Source organism: Diprion similis, chromosome 3, assembly GCF_021155765.1.
Source record: "Diprion similis isolate iyDipSimi1 chromosome 3, iyDipSimi1.1, whole genome shotgun sequence".
Classification (NCBI taxonomy): Eukaryota; Metazoa; Arthropoda; class Insecta; order Hymenoptera; family Diprionidae; genus Diprion; species Diprion similis.
Genome location: NC_060107.1, coordinates 16,819,294 through 16,840,291, shown reverse-complemented (window position 1 = coordinate 16,840,291; position 20,998 = coordinate 16,819,294). Strand labels below are relative to the sequence as shown.

Below are 20,998 nucleotides of genomic sequence, written 5' to 3'. Positions count from 1 at the left end.
CACGCCTCCACTCACACATCACCCAAAACTCATCAATCCTTAAGAACCATTCATTTATCCCAACAAAGAATAACACCAATTACGGAGCCCCGCCTGACCAAGATCCAACCTAACCGACAAAGACCGCCAGATAATGTATTCAAATCTCAATTTTACATGATGAATCTCGTACAACAGGAAGAAAACCCAATGATAATATTCGACGATCAGTTCTATCCGACCCCACGGGTCCTAGAAATAATACACGTTAACAGCATTGTCGCAGTAAGGTGCAATAGAATCATGCCAGATTGGGTAAAGAAAGTAATCCACCGAATGATATTGAATAAAAATTTGCCCCCAGGAAAGTATAATTACAACGTGCGCGAAAATTATAACACCGCGGCAACGCATATAGGATTATTAATGATCTCAATACTGAGACCCTCGCGAACACCCTTGTATTGATCAAAGGCGCGGAGGACGAAACATTCTCAATAATAATTGACGACAAAAACCAAAGTAAGGTAAAACAATACCTCGAGATTGCAGAATTAGTAATCGAGATCCCTAAAGATGATAATGACGAACTGATAAATTAAAAATACAGGTTGGGCATGCTTCTACAACGCAACATAAGCATGAATTCCGCGATACCACCTATTAAATTGTACATAAGACTCAGTTAGAAATATCGGACATAACTAACAGATAGAATAGGTAGGGAAAAAAACTACCCCTTGTGCGAGGAAGACCCAAACAACCATCTTCGTAAAAGGATTGGATAAAGCTGTAATGCTGAAGAAACGCTTTAATCATGTGATAAATTTATTAAATATATTACCCGTTGTTCACAATTAAGGAACACGGAACACCTTGCACCCAACATTCAACTATGGATGCCCAATTCAACTGCGTGCTTCGTAACGCCACGGGTCTTCTGCACTGGATGAAAAACTCATACCAGCAACCAATCGACTGCGATAAATGGATCACAAAAACCAACTCAAGACACCAAGAGACTATCGTAGACCGGCAACAACAGGACGCGGGACGTACAGAACTAAGAAGCAGACGGATCAAGGAGAGAAATAGCCTTGAACCTACTAGGACATATCGTAGATGTGATAGAAAGAATCTGCAAAAGGAACCCGGAATGGATAACAAACCCTGATAAAATCCCGAATAATGTAACCATGCCCCTATCAACCACTGTCCCCATGCGATCCAACCCACAAGTGATAAATCTTATACATATACCTTTGAACCCCTGCAACTCCCGCGCAGAACGAACTACAACACTCAACGAAGACCAGAACTAATAACCATCACGATGGAATTTGGACAAGAATCTTGTAGAAATGCCGATGCTAAAAACAATTATAACGTTACAGTGAAAAGAATCATCAGGGGTTTTTATTTTGACCTTATAAGCTTTGCAATCACGCATTGCCTTATTAGTTAAAATGGATTTTTTTTTAATCAGAATTACTATCATTCTAGAGAAATTTATGAATTTGTTTGGTTTGACGTGTTTCGATGCTCGTTTCGATCTTTGCTGCGACGTTGACTGAAGTATATTCTTCAGTCAACGGCTGCGACAATGAGTGCGGCAATAAAAACATGTGTAATATATTCATAATGCCATCCGTAACCGTGATTTTAATAGGAAAAAGATCTAGGGGGAAATCTAGGGGAATTTTATTTCCAATCTAGGGAGATTTAGTGGCAAATATTGGCAGACTTGGGGGGTAGCTGGTTGAGCCATCTGGCAACACTGGCTGGAATTTCATGACAAGCAAAAGTAGCGACAGCAGCATTTCTATCACCAAGTATTCTGATTTGTTGACTAAGGTTAAGTTAGGTTAGTCATCCAATTAGAGTGCTTGGATGGTGGGCAATGCTGCTGCTAAGTTTTGCTGCTCATGAAATTCCAGCCAAAAGAGGTCTTTGCTCTGAACCATTCTACAGGCAAAAAAAAGCAATAAACCTATAGATAGACATCCTTGACTGTACATTGTAGGTGCGTTCCGAAATTAGCTCCCGGTGCTGGTAACGATCTTTTATCTCTCTTGCGCTGCCGAGTTTGTAACTAGCTCTGTCTCTGTCCTAGGGATTTTTTTGCACTGCTAGCTAGTTTCGGAACGCACCCTGTATATGATACATTGCGTGATGAGTTATTGGTTTGGCTTATAAAAAGGCAACTTTTGTCTACGAACGCCATCTAACAGACAACCACCAGACGACATAGCGTTCACTGGGGAAGCATACTTGTGTGAGTCTTATGTGTTTCCCCCTTTCTCCCAAGCCATCGACTCAGGTGAGGTAGATTGACGGGAGTAAGGGGAGTAAGTAAGGTCCGCTGAAAAGTTTCTGTTTCGAATTATCTTCGTGTTGGAAATCGAACGAGTAACGATTTTCCAACTCCAATAAGCCGACAGTTCAAATTAGTAATGCTATTACAATGTTAATTATACTGTATATTTTTAAACAATACATAAAAATGTACAACATCAGGAAAAATGTACGCCTATTATTATTACTCGGCTTGAACGTTTATACAGGTTCAACGTGATAAAGATGTATTTCATGAGGCCCGTAAATGATTACCTCAAGCGCGTTCAGTGTGATAAATTAAATTCAGCACAAGACTTATGCGTGTGGCGTAACTCTTAATTGTATAAAAAAATATCAATATTTATTTCATCTATTTAGAGATGTCCTCATTTTTTTTTTTTACTAGTTTTGAAGGGTACATTCTGTGATTCTGAAGCCAACCTTTTCTTAGGTGAAACTCTTTTCCCAGATTGTAATTCTGCACTATTTTGCAACGTTTTTTTCGTAAATACTTCGCCGTTTCGTGACGATTCACCATCCGCGGTAATTTCCATGTCTACATCATTGATATAATTTATAGGTACTGTACTAAAATCAATTGAATCCAATCCGTCCGACATAGCTTTCAGTCGCAGTTCACGCGTAACTTTTTTTAACTGCTGCTTATCTTTCTGTTTACTTTTATTCTTCTGTTTCTTCTTCTTCTGCTTCTTTGTCTGTTTATTTCTCTCCTTAGAATCTTCACTAGACTCGTCATTATCTGTTGATCCAGTTTCAATACTGTGCCCATTACTTTCCACGTGTTCACAATTGTCTATTTTTTCCCGTTTCTTTTGGTTTTGCACGCTGAAAATTGAAAATATATGTAATAATAGCTAGTAGTGATGATCTGAATCAATAAAATGAGAACCATGTGCCTAATTTATTAGATAACAGAGAAGCTTTTAATATTTCTGTTGAAAAGAATTAACTGGTGAATTGTAACACAGAACATTATCAAACTTACGTATTGATTTCAACACCTAGTTGATTGGCAAGCCGATTGTACGCTCTTTTAGCGTCCTTAGCTAATGAGGATTTGGACCTGTAGATAGCCATCCTAGTTCCGATAGCTTCCCAATCGCAAAAGCTAGATTGATGTTGGTGTTTTATGGTATGCAATAAGGTGAAAAGTAGGCAGACGAACTTCTGTTTTACACCATGTGTGGCTTCAGTATTTTTGTTCTGTCCAAGTTCTTCCAGCAATTCAACACTTTTGTGGCTGATATTTGTTTCCATCGCCTTGCGTATTTTCGCATGACTTGTGTCGGTCTGAATAAGCCTATTATTATGATAAAATATGTCTAACAATTCCAAAGCCTGGTTGCGTCTGAACGGCCTGATTTCGTTGTCGAATGCAAACTCAATGAGCAAAGGAGCCAGCTGCCAATTCCCAATCCAATGTAGATTTAACACAGATTTAAACAGCATAAGGGGAAGAACACAGTCCCGTTTTTTGAAGAAAGTTCTTAAAATTTCTGTGTAAATATCCTGTATTTGATTGTCTTTATCGTCGATTTGCTGAGAACATCTAACTAAAAATGTACAGCATTCTGTTAACTTGTCGCCCATCTCGTGATACACGGGAGCTGATCTTGAACCCTTGTCAATCAGGGCTCTCAGAATGTCTGCCAACAAATCACTTGTTACGTCATTTATACTGGAAAATTTCTTTACATTGGATAGCCGTTTAAGACAAGATCTGACTCTGTGTTGCAGCGGCTTCTGATGTTGGTCCTTGATTGAAAATTCTAGAAGAGCTACCAGTGGAAGAAGAATGTTGAGAGCGAGAGCCATCGACGGATTGGAGTCCAAATAGATTTCCAATAGATCGACAACTCTGACTCTGAAGTGAGTCAAGGCTTGGGCATTTTTCCCTTGTTTCTTTTTCTTGTTTTGACGACTTTCTCGCAAAAGTTTGAACGCATTTGCCAACGCGCTGTCAAGCTGTTGGCCTTCCTCTTCGTTTATTTGATCAACATCAATATCATCGTCGTCGGTTTCTGCCATCGCATTACCCAATGCCTGTTGCACAGCCATTCGTAGTTTATCATTCACTGTATCATCTTCGTCTTCTTCTTCTTCAGAATAGTTTTCTGAGTCTGAATCGCTGTTCTCCTCTTCACCTGTTTCAATGCTGTCTTTGTCTTGATCCTCTTCTTCCTCCACATCTCCATTCTCCACAGTGTCCTCATCTTCGCTAGATTCATCACTTGACGAATCATCATCTTTTTTCGAAGACAGTGGGTTTGTGTTATTTTTCGGATCAAGTATCTGTTGTAAAGATATTATTTATGGTGAATAAGTCCAGGTTTACGGGGTGTGTTTACAAAAATAGGCAGTTGAAAAAGTGGGTGAATTTTGAGCATCTATATCTTGGCAACCAATTATTCGATTCAAATGGGGCTTATTTTATTCAAAGGTATTGAGCTTCAACTACATTTGTTTTGATTAAAATTAATTAATACCAAGCAATGTATCAACCAAAGATATTGAATGCAGTTTCGTTCGAGACGCGTATACCGATCCTTCAATCATGGGGAAACACATATAAGGGAATTATAGACAAAACACTACAAGAACTAGGTCCGGAAGGGTCAGCAAGACTACTAATATCGATTTTGGATTAGTGACTAGATTATGTCGCAAGTTTCGTGAAACAGCTTTGGAAACCCACGTGCAGACACTTAACTGTCTTTGTGTTCAAACTGTGATTGGACGAGACCACCAAGGCTGACTGGATCATTTCGGGGTGGCATATATTTATAAGATTTATTGTTTATTATAGCTTCAAATGTTGTAGTAGAGTTCACGGCAGTACTCATTTTATTAATAATGACAACATGATAAATAAATTTCTTATGTATTATTTGTATAAACGATAAATAAATCGAACAATCAATGTTATTGAAAATGTCAACCATTTCTCTCCGTGACATATTTTGCAGTGCCTACAACATCTTGAGAACAACTTGACCGATTTACTTCAAATTTAGAGTATTCGTGCATAGTTCATCCTCTTTTTCATGACGCCATTTTTCTTCTCAGCATTATATTTTTTTGTCGATTAAATCAAACAGTAAATTTTAGGAGAAAAATTAAATCTGAACTTTAAACGGTGGCGACTTTGTGATACAAAAGCTAAAAAAATTTTGGTCTGCGGCAAAGCAGATAAACTATCCAAGAATAATATTTCCAAATTTGTATTAAATCACCTGATTAGTTTTTGAGGCATTATGGGCACCGCAAAACATCTCACCGAGCAAAATAGTTGATGTTACAGTCAATAAAAATGCTTCCAATTGATTGATTTTAATAATAGAAAACATGCAAAAGATGCTTGATACTTTAGAATATAGTAAATCCTGATTGAATTGTTTGCCATAATATAAATTTTCCAGTCACCCACTTTTCAGTCATCCTATCGTATATACTGTTTTAAAATAGATTTATCAGTAAAAAAAAAGAAAAAAAAAAAAACGGGAGGAAGAAACAAATGAGAAAGCCAACTCACATCTAATATTTGATGAATCGAGGACGCCGTAAGCATTGGACATATATGTGGGAAAACACATCCAACTAATGAACGCAGCAGATGACTGCTTCTAGAAAGCAGAGATAGCATAAGATCGATGACAACTTCGACCCATTCTGGTTCTTCTTCTGGTTTATTTTTCTTTTTGGGTTCTATCCTTTCAAAGCAGCTGTGTAACTCTTGTATGGAGTCAATTGCCATTTCTGGTTCAGAAAATAATTGCAAGCCCATGTGCAGTTCCATGGTGTGAAAAATAGGCACAGCTTGTTTAATTTTGCGATTGTTTTCCAATTTTTTTATCATAGCTATCATTTCTGTCCAAACATTTGTCGCAGCTTCTGTGAGCGGCATTCGTAGCTCCAATTTCTTCTTTGAAAACAGTTTAGAATCGATATAATGAACCAACGAGCTCAATATACTTCTCAAATCGTTCAGCTTTGCCAATTTCAGATCTAAAGCTCTGTAGAAACTTTCTTTCAATGATGCTGAAAGGTAAAAATGAAAAGTTAAAAGACATTATTTCGTGGTCTAGACACAATTACAAAACTACAGATTTCGATGCGCACCTGCAAGCTCCATGCCGACTGTCGGTGTTTGGCAGAGTCCCAATTGGAATAGCAACTTCAACTGTTCCAATTTCCATTCATGTTCTGCGTTCATCGCGGAATGATCCATCAACCTGCAATTAAATCAGTGTCATTCACCTAAGTATTGCATTTTATCACTTTAGTCAAGAAATTTACCTCGTCATCATTTGAGCGGCGTATATTCTTTCCTTGTTAATCCAGCACACAGGAAAATCCGCCTTTTCCTTAGGTTTGCAAGCTACAGTGATATCTTTGTATATTTCGGATAATTTTTTTACACCTTCGGAATTCAAGTTCATTGTCAACATTTGTATTACTTTGGTGCTGGTTTTCTTTTCAATTAATAGATCGCCAGGATACAACAGCAGCTTTTCGAGTAATGCAATTCGAGTTTCGGACTGAATATCGTTGCGTTTCATCACGAGGACCAAAAGTTCGAGTAACTTTCTGAATTTTACGACCACCTCGTCCTTCGGTTTTTTTCTATTAATTTCGACTGTTTTCAGCACGTTTTGTAGGAAATTCGGGGTAATTAATGAGGGTATCTGAAACAAGTTAGGAAAAACAATTTTAATTAAAGTTTCAATTCTTGATTCATTGCAGTTATAAAGACTTTTGATAAAAATCAATCTCACCACTGTGGCATCTTTTATGTTCGAGATTATAAATGTAGCTATTTCAATAGCAATGAGCATCTTATTTCTTGTGGGTTTGGCTAAATACTCATCAATATTATCCCAAAAATTTGAAACATGTTCAGTTGAAGTCAATCTCTCGCAGAATAATTTGTATACAGGATTTTGCAAACAAACAAGCATCTGTATATCCTAGAAAGCAGAAAAAACCTGATTACTCATTTCGTTTTAATTCTGGCTGAGCAAGTGATTGTAGACTTCATTTAATTGCGTTTTCAATTAATTAATCAATACATCGATAGAAAAAAGAATTAATGGAAAGAACGATAAGTCGATTAATCAAAAATGAAAAAAATGAATCAAAAAGACCGATTGACTGATTAATTGAAAAAATAATTGACTGGAAAGGTCGATTAACAAATTAATCGATGAAACCATTACTTGAAAGGAATGATAAACTGATCAATTTGCACAGTCCTAGTTTCAATTAAAAGTCAATTTTGCATACTTCAAGAACAGAAAATTACCAATATACGAGACTTTTCTTTTGCATCAACTTACCATCAACAATGCTGCTATCGGAGTTACTGAATTATTGTCAATAATTTCTTTGCTGTTGAGATATTGTTTTAATGACGTCTGACGGATAATACTTGGATACCTTTTGCTAATTACCAATAGCACGTGAAAGGTGTCGAGTGTTTGTTTATCCCAAGGTTTCGATAATTCCTTCTCAAGTATGGGCCAGACTATAGTTTTGAAATCTTTTTCGTCCAACTGCTCGATTAAATCGATAATAAAAGAGTAGGCAGCGAATGGTAAATAGCTTCGCTTTTGACCAGCAGACAAAAGCAGCTCTATTACTTGCTGCTGTTCCTCCAATGAGGCGGTCAGCAAAATTTTAGAGTGAATAAGTGCTCCGCATACGAGAATCTGTCCTGTCCAAATATCAGTTTGTTCCTGAAAAAAAAAAAACCCGCAATTTGTCACTAAATTTGCAAGACATGATTACGGTTTGTTAACTATTTAAGATCTACATACGCTCTTTTCTACAGTGTGCAGATTAGAGTTGATAAGCTCAAGAATTCTGCCAACTTCGATCTCAGAGTTCATGGAGAGAAAAGTAGTCAAAGCGGTGAAAAAACCGCTCCTGGCATCTGCCCTCGAAGTTCCCATTCCTCGCACTAATCTGGTCAGTGCATACTGCAATTCTTTGTCATCCGTTTCATCCTGCCGAGTAATAATCACATCAATGATCAATCGCTTGTAACGTCAAATAATTTTTTACAATTGCAATTTACATGAAAAGGAGGAATGCAGCTATCCTCGAATTATTTCCGGCAATCAAAAATTGAATAGATAATTATTCCAGTCAGTGACAATTGCGAGGAACTTGTAGTTTTAAAAATAGAGTTTTAGAATAGTATAGTTCTGTTAGATTTCTTCAGCTTTTACTGAGAATTAAAATTATTTACAACAATTTGTGAGTAAGCTTTCTTAGTTAATATAAACATCATTTATTCAGTATAATATTGTATTGTAAAAAGGCCTTTGCATACAATAAACCTTGAGTTCTGACGAGATTGAAGTTTCTATTGCAAATCAAAGTTTTGCAAGTTTAGAATTATTTTTTATGGTATGCTATTATAAAATGAGTTTCACCATATGCATACTGTGGCTATCCGCAGACGAGGCATGTCTAAATTTAATATAGCTATAGATAATTTAAGCTCTGTTGCGTGATTTTAGAGTGCCTGGAATAAGCGGTTGAACTCTTCGTTTTTTTTTTAGAAAAATTGCAAACAAGTGAATACTTGACGTGTCCGAAGAGTCAGATGTCCACTTATTCTTTAGTGTGTATAGCCACATCAATATTTGAGCCATCATTTATTGCATGCTGTGTTTTAGAAAATTCTAAAGTTGAAATGAAGTCATCGAGTGGCGAGAGCTCTGACAATCTGATAAATCTACAACATCGACTCGATCAAAACTGATGTTTTTACCAATTGAAGCGAATACACGATTTTTAAATAGTTTTAATATTCCCTAAACCATCGCAAAGTGAAACTCAAATACACAATGTGTTAACAAATCATGAAATAACACTAAAAATCAGATGCAAGCTGAAATATTTTGTTATTAAGGGACATATTAAGAATGGGAGAACCGAATCGACGAGCGAAAGCAAACATTTAATTGTGCATTATTTACATCTCATGAATAGAGCGTAGCAGCAGATGAGACAAAATTGTGAAAAAAGATTGAGGTTATGTTGTTAATAAATCGGCTCACCGAATCTCGTTGAAGTAAATGTCTAAGCAATACGATGGCGCCTTCGATCCTTTGATTTTCCTTGGGTCCAGCGAGCTTATCAAAAGAGTCAAGAATCGTGGGTCCAGCCTTTTGTTTAACCGTTGGTGAATTATCCTCGGCCATGTGGTTGTCCGCCATTTTTATTTTTGTTCTATCATGTGTTTTTTGTTCCGTTTGTCTTTTGATTCAGGGAGGACAGTTTTTTTTTTTACTAGAGAGTAGCGCCGTATGTGGCTGCTGGTGTTTTGTTTAATTTTACGCGTCGTGGTTAAGCGAACGAACGGATCAATCGTCAGACCGAGCGTGTCTAGATAAAATGTAAATTTGAACACGCTCGTCTTTCAAAGGTTAATTATAGCGGAAGAAGCGCGCCGCTTTCAATCGCGATACCGAAACCGTTTTCAACCGGATTTGACTCGCGTATTTCTCGACTGTTTCGTCGCATCCAACATGGCTGGACGAGGTGGTTATGAAGATTCGAGGCGAGTATACAAAAATATCATTAAACCATGCAGAGTAGTTATTTTTCCCGGCATTTCTTCGAATTTATTTTACAAAACGAAAGCGAACTTGTAGAGTCTCGCAGGCGCTTCGTGTCACAGTTGATTAATTTAAGGTTAATCAAACCCCTTCCCTCCCCGTGGAAAAACTTTCGGCGAGTCTCATCGTCCTCACTGTATTATCGCCGGGAGTCCAGAAATCTTATGCTTGACTCAAGGACGACGAATGGATCCTACCGCCTGAATGGAAGTTGAGAAAAGAGGAAAAACCGTTTACAATATCTCCAGCAATGTTACTTGTGCGAATCATAGTGAACATGAATGAAACAACATCCTTACCATATAATAGAAATGATTGTTAACAAGTTTGAATGACACAAGCTAAGCTCTCAACAATTTTAGAAAAGGTTTTATGATTAGAGCGACGAGTGTTTAAACTCGGTTGTTTTTTTATTTTCATTATATTCTAATACCATCGAAATATTCAAAGATCTCCTCAAAAAAATCGTGCAAATAGTTACCTCTAGAGTGGTTAGGTATAGGCTTGTATAAATACGGTGCACGGCGTTTGTTACAAATCACATGTGCACGATATACGTACTATAATCTTGGAGTTTTGGAATGTTCTACAAACATTTTGCACGGTTCTGCCGAACGAATGTTAAAAACGTTTAAATCGGATAAAGTTAGTCATTTCAAATTATCTAATTATGAAATCTTTTCGCAATTTGTTGATATGCGTTGGATTGCGTTGTTCGAATTTACTCAGATTCAGTTTTAATACATATTTGCAATGTCGTTTCATTTATGTTCAATATCGTCAATGTGAATAATCAAACTAGAGATCTTTTGAACTGTTTTTTCCTTTTCTCAACTACCTTTTCAAACAGATTATTCCTTAAAAGCTCGGACTGAATGCCGGGCACATTTTATCCCGCTTGTTTAACGCTACTTCTTTTCTAAAACAGGGATTACATGGGAGGAGGTGGACACCATGGCAGTAGAAAGCCGTTGCCCACAGAGCCTCCATACACAGCTTATGTCGGCAATTTGCCAGACCGCGTCGTTCAAGGAGACGTGGACAAAATCTTTGAGAAACAAAACGTGAAGAGTGTGCGCCTGGTCAAGGACCGTGAGACAGACAGGTTTAAAGGATTCTGCTATGTCGAGTTTGAGGATCTCAGCGACCTCGAAATGGCGCTCGAAATGAACGGCATCGTTATCGTCGAGGGTAACACCATCAAAATTGACGTTGCTGATGGGAAACGGAATGACAGAGGAGGCGGATTCGACCGGAGGGGACGTGGAGGAGGTGGCGGAGGCGGATTCAGGGGTCGAGACGGAGGCAGAGGCGGCGGTTATGGAGGCGATGATTTTGGTGGGCAAAATACGGAAATGCGTAAATTGGGTGATGAAGTTCTCAACGTTACTGTAACAATGCATTTTCAGCAAAACTATTTATCTCGTAACTTGCTTTGGTCTGTATTATACTTTGGACATCAAACTCCAAAGTTATTCTAAAGTTGGCAAAGTAATGATTTTCCTTTCAACGTTGCGTTACTAAATTGAAGTTAGTAACGTTAATATATCGAAGTGTTAAAAACAATCGCTAGTTTGTAACTTTTGAACAACTTGGAAGATGTCCACGGTTTTGAATATGAGATATGTTTCTATAATATATGATTCAGTGATTTGCAGACGATCATAAAGTTGCGAGATAACAATTTTTGGTAGAAATGTCATTACATTAACGTTACTAACTTCAATCTCATTAAGTTCTACTTGTTTGGCATTACAGAACTATAATATTGAGGTTGACGTCCGTAGCAGCGCATTTTCAGTAAAATTTGTTATTTCACAACTTTGGAATTGTCTGAAATCTGCTAAACTTTCAAACATAGTATTACTTATGATAGATTGCAACTTCAACTCTTCATCAACATCAAGATATTTTGAAGTTACAAAATAGTGATTTTTCTTCCAACATTTTGTCACGCCAACGCTACCAACTTCAGGTTCATTCACAAGAGAGCAAGAATAAGCATTAATAAAGATAAATTCTGGCTTTGCTAGAACCTCGGTGATTAATACACTTATGTTCAATTTCTTCAATTTTTTGTATATTTCGACCGAAGTTTGTGACACTAATGTAACAATAAGTTTGTAAGGTAAATCACTAGTTCGCAACTCTAAAATTGTCGCGGAATTTTGCAAATTGTAGTAATTAGAGTAAAACTCATTGATATTCTACAATCTTAACTCCTTCAATATCATTCCAAAGTCATAAAATGGGGAACTTCCTTCGATGCTTTATTTATTAATCATTTGACAGGCATATTTTTACAATATGAGGAAACAAATTTCTGATGTAACAGAACCTCTATACAAATCATGATTAGCTATTTTTGAGAATGAACATCTGAAATATGTAGTGTGAAACATTTTAATTTAAGAAGTCCATACAACTTTTTTCATGACACAAATGAATACAAGAAATTGACTGAGGAATTTTAATTATACAGATACACACTTGATATGTTTGGATCAATCAAGCATGATCAAAAACTAATAATAACATTGAAAAAAGCAAACGAAACTTGATAAGTTATCCGTAAGCATAAAATGGTTGAAATACAATCATGGAACAAGGTTGAAGTTGGTAACGATAACGTAATGAAATATTCAAAGAATAATCACTGTTTTTCAGTTTTAAAGTTACAGAAATGAGTTTTGCACAATAAGAACGTGTTTCACTTTGTCACAGTTCACTGAATTTCACACAATCTGTATGTTGTGAAATACGATGATTTTTTTTTCACTAAAAATGCATAGTTACATTAAGGAATAAGGACGTTGACACTGAAAAAACTGTTCGAAAAATCTGCAGCAGTGTAATGTTTGCCAACAATGGTCAACATGAATATAACTACATCCGTACTATGTAGCAAACATAACTCTGAGCAAATTAGGATAATACAAGCTAAAATATTGACAATTTGAGAATAGTATACGGTAGACCCTTCGTAATCCAGCCTTTCTTTCTAATTTGGCGTTCTCTGTAATCCGACATGCAAATTACATATGTGTAGTATCGATTTTATCTTACCATTTTCATAATTTGTCGGATTACAAGATATTCGTTTAAAAAAATTCCGGACTACAAGGGAATCCGACACTGCCTTACAAAACATTTGTCGGATTACGGTGGGTCGATTGTATTGTATTACTATTATCCAAGCAGGTACAGTAAAAAACAATTTGTAATCTGAATTTTCAAAATGTTCAAACTGCTGTTTTCAATCCAAATAGAATGTTTTTCAGCTTACTCCACTTGCTGACCAGATTCTTACAAATTGTCTGGAAAATATACAATGAATTTCATATTATAGCACAGTTACAACGCACAAATGTAATTCTGGCTAAAGATTTGTACTATCATACCAATACGAATCTATTTTTATCCATTTTTGACATAACTATTTGCGAAGTTATTTTTTCAGTCAATTTCTGGATATTGTTATCGTGAATAAAATGAGCTTACAAACATTAAAATCGAATAAAGAACACCAGAATTTAATCATTTTGACCGTTCTAAATATGAAATTTTTCAACCTGTTGATTTCTAAACTTGTGCTGCTAAAATTTTCTCCCATTCGTCTCTGTTACATAGTAAGAATGTTAGTTTATTAGTGTTAATCATCATTACCACAAATAACACGGCTGAAGACATTCAAACTTTTTTTCCTTTTCTAATTTTTATTTAGATATTGCGGCCCGTTCAATCTTTCTGCCAGGAACTTCAACTTGATTTAATTTTCTAGGGGGCTATAACGACAGAGGACCACGTGGTAGCGGAGGGCGACAAGGCGGTGCATTTGAACCACGAGGAAACAGGGGCAACTACGGAAGCTTTAATGAGGACTCTGGCACCGGTGGTCGAGAATGGTCACGTGGCGGAAATGGAGGAAGTCGGCCGAGCTCGTATGGCAGTCGGGACGCACCTCGTGGTGCAGGACCTCGTCCCGGTTCAGATCGCAAGCCCTTCAATGAGGACATCAAAGAGCCACCACCAGGTAAAATCTTCAATCATAAAAAAACGGAGAGCTCAATAATTTTCTTGGGTAAAATGGTCGGATTATTTTCCTATATGACTGCCAAAATAATTATATTATCCTGTTTCATTACACAAATTGTCTGTCGCGTGCTTAACTGAGAATTCTTAAGATTAATCTCAAAGATTGTACATTGTGGTTACGCAGGCATGAGCGGCAGTACGGATGGCAGTCATGAACCGACGCCTAGCTGTTACCTTGTATTTGTATTTTGGTTTCGGATAGCGACAGAATACGATAATTTAACAAATCTGCACCAAGGACGAACTTGTTCTGAGAAATAAAAACAGTAAAAGTTTGAATTGCCTGGGTCTCTAACCCAAGCTTGCCAATTCACTGCGTCAGAGCCTTAGCAACTGCATCAACCTCCTCGTTTTGGAATGGTATATACCACAAAGAACTTGTATCAAAAGACGTGAAATTTCTTGGCTGCTATCCACGTTGCCGTTGGAGGCCGTCGGCTGCCGTTGCCGGCTGCCTAGACAATGCGAAAATCGTATGAAAATCGTTTCTATGAAGTATTCCTTCAAGAATCGTTTCCGTGTGCTACTACAGTTGTGAGTTTTTCACTTCATATCGATTGAATGCCTGAGTCATTCTGCAAATTGTGAAAGGGTATATTTTTATGTATTCTCCAGAATAATATATTGTGTAACAATATGCGCATGCTTGTGCGTACGCGTTTGTTAACGAAGCACGAAATTGAGGTTAGGATCGCGTAATTCTAGAATTGCTCGCGACAGCGCATGCGCACAGTACAGGAAAGTGGTCTTTTCTGTATTCCGCGCATGGACATTTGCAAACTCACTCTGCTGTAATAGACTTTGGTACTTTGTGTACGGAAAACACGCGCCAATCCGCAAGTGTGAAACGCGCTATTTTATCCAACAGCTGTGAAGCAAACTTCAGTTGTATGTATGTACCAACGTCGTTATATCGCGCTGTTTGGAAATGGGGCACTTTACGCACGACCCGCAGGCTTCGAAAATCGAACTTTCCAAACAGCTGTTGAAAAAAGTCATTCCAAGTCCAAAGAGTGCGGTAAATATCATTGGCATATGCGTTCAATTGAAATACTGTATTTTACGTACTCGGATTTTCTTTGGCGCATACACACTTCCGAATAACTAATTAATAACTTGCTGGTGCACAATGCAAAATTTACACTTCGTTGGAAATCGCCGACTCTTCTTACTTATTACACAATAAACTGTTTCGAGAAATGATTAGGAGCTTAGGTTGAGTATAGTGAACGTAATTGTGAATATGTATTTAACAGATACCTCCGGACGAAAACGATTGATGTTGAAACCCAGGTCAGTTCCAGACCCAGTGAACGCAATTGCAGAATCTAGCAAGTCTAGTTCGATCTACGGAGGTGCGAAGCCTCGTGAAGAAAAGTTGGAGAACGAAGAAGAGAAATAAACTGCAACGTATGCGATAAATAAATAAATAAATAATAATGATAATAATAATAATGATAATAATAATGATGATTCCTCCTTTTTAACTTACGGGCTACCGGGAAGAAGTGATCTAGCAACTTGCTTCTACCCAAATTCACATCCTCCTGTTGTAACCAATGACTTGTTTTGGTTTTTATACATAAAGAAAAATTAATTACCTGGTCATTGATAATTTGTTGTTGGTATACATTATCATTTTACACAATTCTCCTAACAAAATTATGTGAAATATCTATTAGTATATTAATATTATATACAATTGCAGATGACGTTTATATATCAATATTTATGTGATGTGTATGTTTTGATATCAGGTTGGAGGGTATGTACAAATTAATAAAAACCAGTAACTATCAATTCGTGAGATAAAAGCAGCAGAACCTGTAAAATAAAGGTCCCTCTTTTGTCCCACTGCACTGGGCTGTCTTTACTAAATAAAATGACAACAAAAAAAGTAGTAGCTGATGCAAAATAACGAGTTGCATTTAACTAAACTATCTTTGGTTGTTCTCTGTTTAAAAATTCTTTATAGAATGCAACAACAATAAAGTAAAAGAAAAAATGTAGATCCCTTTGTTAACGAATTTCATTTTTAAGTTAGTTTCGTAATAAAAAGCTAATAAATGAAAAAAAAAAGAAAGTAAATTAAACATATTGCATGCAAGATTCTCCCAAGGCTCTCTTTTTTACAAGAGGATAGTTTGAAGAATTTTTACATCTAAAATAAAGAAGAAGAAACACTAATTGTGCGAAAATTGATAATTAACTATGCTAATAATACCAACTAATAATAGTATATCAACATAAATAATACTATGTAAAACTATGCTTGTATATGATACTATTTCACGAATAAAGTAGTTGTTTGTCTCGTAGTGACGTAGCACTAGGCAATTATTCGGAACTCGAGAAATAATTCTTGATCATCCAAGTTGTACAGAAAAAGTTGCTCTTCGTAGATGAGGACTAGAATTCTTGGACTTAAGTTCTGAGAGGAACAAGTAGATCCTGGCTGAGACAGGTAAGTAATTTTACGTATGTATTAAGTTCTTACGTTACGAAGAAATGTTTTTCGCACCTATTTGAAAAACTTATACGTAGCAAAAATAAAAAAAATGTTTTTCAAGAATAGTTCTTCAATACAATTTTAAAAAGTCACCCTCGGAATTGGAAGTTTTTATATTTAAATAACATGGGAAAGATGTCACTTTTTATAAATTGTTACCACTTAGCGGCATGTCATGATATGTATTTGATCCCTTTTACCAGCAAAGACGTTTAAACGTACATTTTTACGTAAATTCTATTTTGAAGACACATAACTTAGGAATCGTCGAAGCTACAGATTTTTCTTCATAGACGTCTTGAGAGAGATTGAATTGCGTTTGAGCGTTTTGCTACGGATTTTCTCCAACAGATACTTTCGTAGAAAATTCAATTCTTTGTAAAATGGAGATTTTTTTTGCGGAATTTCGGGATTGAGTTCGTATCATTGGTTTCGACTGATGTGAGTAGTAATGATTAAGAAAAAAATCATATCTTTCCTAAATTATTTAAGTTAGAAAACTTTCATTTCCGATCGACCCAACTGTTCAAAATTTTAACAGATACACTTTTACGAGAATTTTATGTTTGTTTTTGTTAAAACTATTATTGCCTCCAATCGAAGACTGAATACAATATGAATACATAAGTTTTGCAATACCTGCTTGTAAAGTTTGATTTTTGAAGTCTGTAGAGAGTGCGTAAAGTGCCCCATTTCTGAAGAGTGCGGAAAAATAACGTTAGCGCACGCGCATGACTGAAATACTACATTTATCACACAATGGTAAGTTTTCCGTGCAAGGACTTTTTTGGCGCAAGTGCGCTATCCAATAATTTAATTTTACACACTGTATGATTCAGGGTAGCGATGGCATTAAGGTAAAAATAGTCGGTGCATCAATTAGTCAAGTCCAAAAAAATAATCAAACGTGATTCGATTAAATCGGTAAAAATCAATCGATTATTTTGAATTTTCTGAATCGGTGCATTTGTAACCAAAATTTCGTAGATTGCAGTACGTAGTTTTAATGGCGGATAAGTTTATTGATAGCTTATAGTTTCATTCGAAATATTTTTCAATCTCAGGTAAAAATATCCATTCATCTTTCACTAATTATATCAAATAAGTACTTAGTAAGTAAAACAATGATGATAATTGATACTCTAATCACGTAAATTGATATTGTATTGCGTCGTCCATGGGAGTGAAAAAAAACCGATAGTGAGGACATAATCGAATCGGTCGATTAATCAAGTTTGAAAAATAGTCAATTATTCTCGATTAATCGGGAAAATAAGCCATTTGATTGAAAAGTATCGATTATTATCGATTATTTTTGGTCAGTCTTAATTCAGGGGATTCAGGCTAAGTTATCTGCGGTTAATTTACGCTCTGTCAGTGGCACTTTCGATGTTTCTTGAACCGGAATTTCTCCGCAGCCGTTGCCAATCGTAACTCGTGTGATTACAGAACGTACCTTTGCTTCGTGGCGTAAGCCACACTCGTTCAGATATCGCTAATTTTTATCACTTGTCACAGAACATACCTGCGATAGATGACAAAAAATTGAATTTCAGTATTTAATTTGATGCTCCATTTATTAAAAATATTCACTAATTCACATTGTGTATATTATAGGTTTGTGTCATCATTTACACTTTCAGAGTAATAAGTAGAGTCTGACACAATCTTTACATTTCTGCTATCTACATATATATTTTAAAACGTGTCTACGACACAACTTCCAAAATATATGATTTTATGTTTATCACCTATTACTTACAAAAGACTAGGGTTTTTTCTTTTTCTTCTAAACATTTAAGAAAATTTTTTACTTAATATAAGCATATTCTTTTTTCTATTATTTTCGCTTTGTTCGTTTTTTGGGAGTAATTTTGCCCTCTCGAGATTGCAGCTGGCCATGTTTGGGGATTCTCATCTCTAATAACTCGCACGAAACGCTGATAATCGTCAATTTTAAACGTTATATTGTAAATTAGTGCAATATTCAATTATATTTATACCAATATTATAAATAATCATGATTAACTTATGAACAATCCGTGATTCAAATACTACACCTCTAGTGTTTTTGAACACGTAATTTGTGTCTAGAAAATTCAAATTATTGCTAGTATTTTATTATGTGCATCAAGAGAATGTAAGGAAAAATACGAATGAAATGTCAATTATTTTTCGATTCGAATATTACTCAGCACATATAAATTATTTTTGTTATAAACTTAGGCCTAAAAAAAAAACAATTGATAGTATATTGAGTAACTGTCCCTTGTGAAATTTTCTGCGCTGCCAATTATCTCTCAATATTTATCCTGAGTAAAATAATTTGTATAAATAAATAATATGAATAAATGAATAATTGTTTTAAAAAATCTGCAATAATTTTCCATAAAAAATATTTCACCAGGGTTGTGTGTGTTTGTGTGTTTGCGGAATAAGATAAAGACGTATAGTGTAATTTTCGTGTGCAGTAAAAAGCTTGTCTGTATTGTGAAAGAAATATACATTTGTTTTCGTTTAAAGTTATTACATAAAACTATTGTAAGAATTAAATACAGTACAGATTTCCATTTAAATAATTTTCAATTTTCCCAACTACGTTCAGTGTAAATTATATAATTATTATAATTATTGTTGTTATAAAATTTGTAGCCTGAAGAATTCCACAGAAACTGCTTGTGAATCAGAATCATCGTATTCAGAATATTATAAACAAGAATATAATCAGATCTAGAAAATGGATAGAAATACTTCCTGAACACTTTAATATACATTCAGTGTTTCATTAGGATCTTATTCTTTTAATCCAGATTAATTAAACATTAATGCAATAATAAAGGGACGTTACATCCTTGGCTATGCACGTAGAGTTAACGATTTCGGTTTTGGATGTATACAAATAGTATATTTTAAAACCCCATTTACCGAATTGGCAGATACTATTATTATTATTTTATTACCCGATACACCTAAAATCGATTAATTATAGAATAATTGCAACAAAATTATAATTTCAAGTACCTAGTAGTAGATGAATTGGTTTAATAAAGTGTAACGAATACAAATAGTTCATTGTAAAATGTGAAGTAGGACATCTGAACAATATCTAAAAATAGCGTGAAATGTGATATTTTTCAGTTTCAGTAAAGCAGAATTGAGTACAATTTACGGATTCAGCTTGAAGACCTTTAGCTTTTAATGAACCGATATTAGCAATAATTACGTTGGATTTAGGCATGTGGATTGAAGATCCTAAAATTTCCATCAACTGGTAATGAACAAGCAGCGTGCAGAAGTACAAAGTAATGGAGCAAAGCTAAATTTGGATCATAAGTCTGTAATATCAGATATAGATATAGAGGGCTACTTTCGTATAAAACTGAAGTTTGCTTGTTTTTTTTTGTTTTTGTCTCTTTTGGCCTAAATATCTCTAGTCCAACGATAAGTTATCGTTTATACATATGTATATATATAATTAATTCGATTGTATAATTATTTGTATACTAGAAAAGTTGTTACGTACTTGAATTGTTTTATTCATAAGGTATGTAAGCATTTATTTTAGTTATTAGGGTTTACATAATTAAAAATATATAATTTTTTTAATAATAAATGCTGAGATAAATTTAAATAATAAAAAGTTCTGTTTTTTTCATTATATGTTTAAATTTGCCGGTGTTAATATGAGATGCAACATTATGAAATATATTCAGAACTAAATTTTTCTCAGCAAGATAAGGTATTGTATAAATTGTTAACATGGTTCGCATTATTTTTTACCTATACAGAAATATTACGTGACGTAGAATATCAAGATTTGATCAATAAATAATATTTCATTAATTCTGCACACACCATAATTTATTATACATTATTAAAAAAATGTATTTTCTCTACGAATTTCGCTATTGATTCTGAGCTCTGAACAGTTAGAAAAAAGGAAGAAAAAAAATGGTAAAAAGTATATCCTTCGAAATGAAGGAAAATTGTATTTGTGATTTCAATATCAGTTGTACGAATTATCTATGCCACTGTTGAAGTTGTTAAAAAATATGATGAAATATCCAGTAATACAGTAAACAATAAAATAACAAGAAATGGATCAATTGAATTCTATACATGTATACAATATTATAATGTACAACACGGCGTTGATTTTCAAAACTTTGTTCATTTATCGAAATATTTGTAGACTTGAAAATCAACTTGATAATTAGAAAGGTGCAAAAGACAAAAAAAGAATGATAATAATAACTGCTTGTACACGTATCTATGATATATGTAGTTAATGATGTAGTATGGGTGTGGAAAATAATAATAAACTATGAACATATGTATACGCTATTTGGTAGCGCAGCGCAGATCCTGAGAAAAACTGATTGGACTTAGTTTATTTGGTTTGTTTAGATTTCTGTTGTCATATCGAATC

At 35.1% G+C, this 20,998-nt stretch overlaps 2 protein-coding genes across 2 annotated transcripts; one reads left to right on the top strand and one right to left on the bottom strand.

Moving 5' to 3' along the window:
• Window positions 1-2,446: 2,446 nt before the first annotated feature.
• Window positions 2,447-9,620, bottom strand: LOC124416707 (myb-binding protein 1A-like protein). The gene is made up of 9 exons (XM_046897966.1): window positions 9,405-9,620; window positions 8,154-8,342; window positions 7,674-8,072; window positions 7,113-7,304; window positions 6,634-7,022; window positions 6,457-6,569; window positions 5,870-6,375; window positions 3,323-4,629; window positions 2,447-3,162 (listed from the first exon to the last, which is right to left on the bottom strand). Exons 1-9 carry the CDS (start codon window positions 9,561-9,563, stop codon window positions 2,703-2,705), a joined length of 3,714 nt encoding a protein of 1,237 aa, XP_046753922.1. The 5' UTR covers window positions 9,564-9,620; the 3' UTR covers window positions 2,447-2,702.
• A 134-nt stretch (window positions 9,621-9,754) lies between these two features.
• On the top strand, window positions 9,755-16,128 carry LOC124416726 (eukaryotic translation initiation factor 4H-like). Its single transcript, XM_046897990.1, has 4 exons — window positions 9,755-9,907; window positions 10,894-11,303; window positions 13,747-13,998; window positions 15,317-16,128. Exons 1-4 carry the CDS (start codon window positions 9,876-9,878, stop codon window positions 15,460-15,462), a joined length of 840 nt encoding a protein of 279 aa, XP_046753946.1. The 5' UTR covers window positions 9,755-9,875; the 3' UTR covers window positions 15,463-16,128.
• The last annotated feature ends 4,870 nt before the right edge of the window (window positions 16,129-20,998 follow it).

What these genes read in the sequence shown, in the direction of transcription:
- LOC124416707 (XM_046897966.1), bottom strand. Translation starts at nt 9,563, where the DNA reads ATGGCGGACAACCACATGGCCGAGGATAATTCACCAACGGTTAAACAA. An exon ending in TGCACACTGTAGAAAAGAGC is followed by an intron (nt 8,073 to 8,153) that starts GTATGTAGATCT and finishes TTTTTTTTTCAG; the next exon opens with GAACAAACTGATATTTGGAC. An exon ending in CGATTCATCAAATATTAGAT is followed by an intron (nt 4,630 to 5,869) that starts GTGAGTTGGCTT and finishes TCTTTACAACAG; the next exon opens with ATACTTGATCCGAAAAATAA.
- LOC124416726 (XM_046897990.1), top strand. Translation starts at nt 9,876, where the DNA reads ATGGCTGGACGAGGTGGTTATGAAGATTCGAG. An exon ending in GGTGGTTATGAAGATTCGAG is followed by an intron (nt 9,908 to 10,893) that starts GCGAGTATACAA and finishes TTTCTAAAACAG; the next exon opens with GGATTACATGGGAGGAGGTG. An exon ending in CATCAAAGAGCCACCACCAG is followed by an intron (nt 13,999 to 15,316) that starts GTAAAATCTTCA and finishes TGTATTTAACAG; the next exon opens with ATACCTCCGGACGAAAACGA.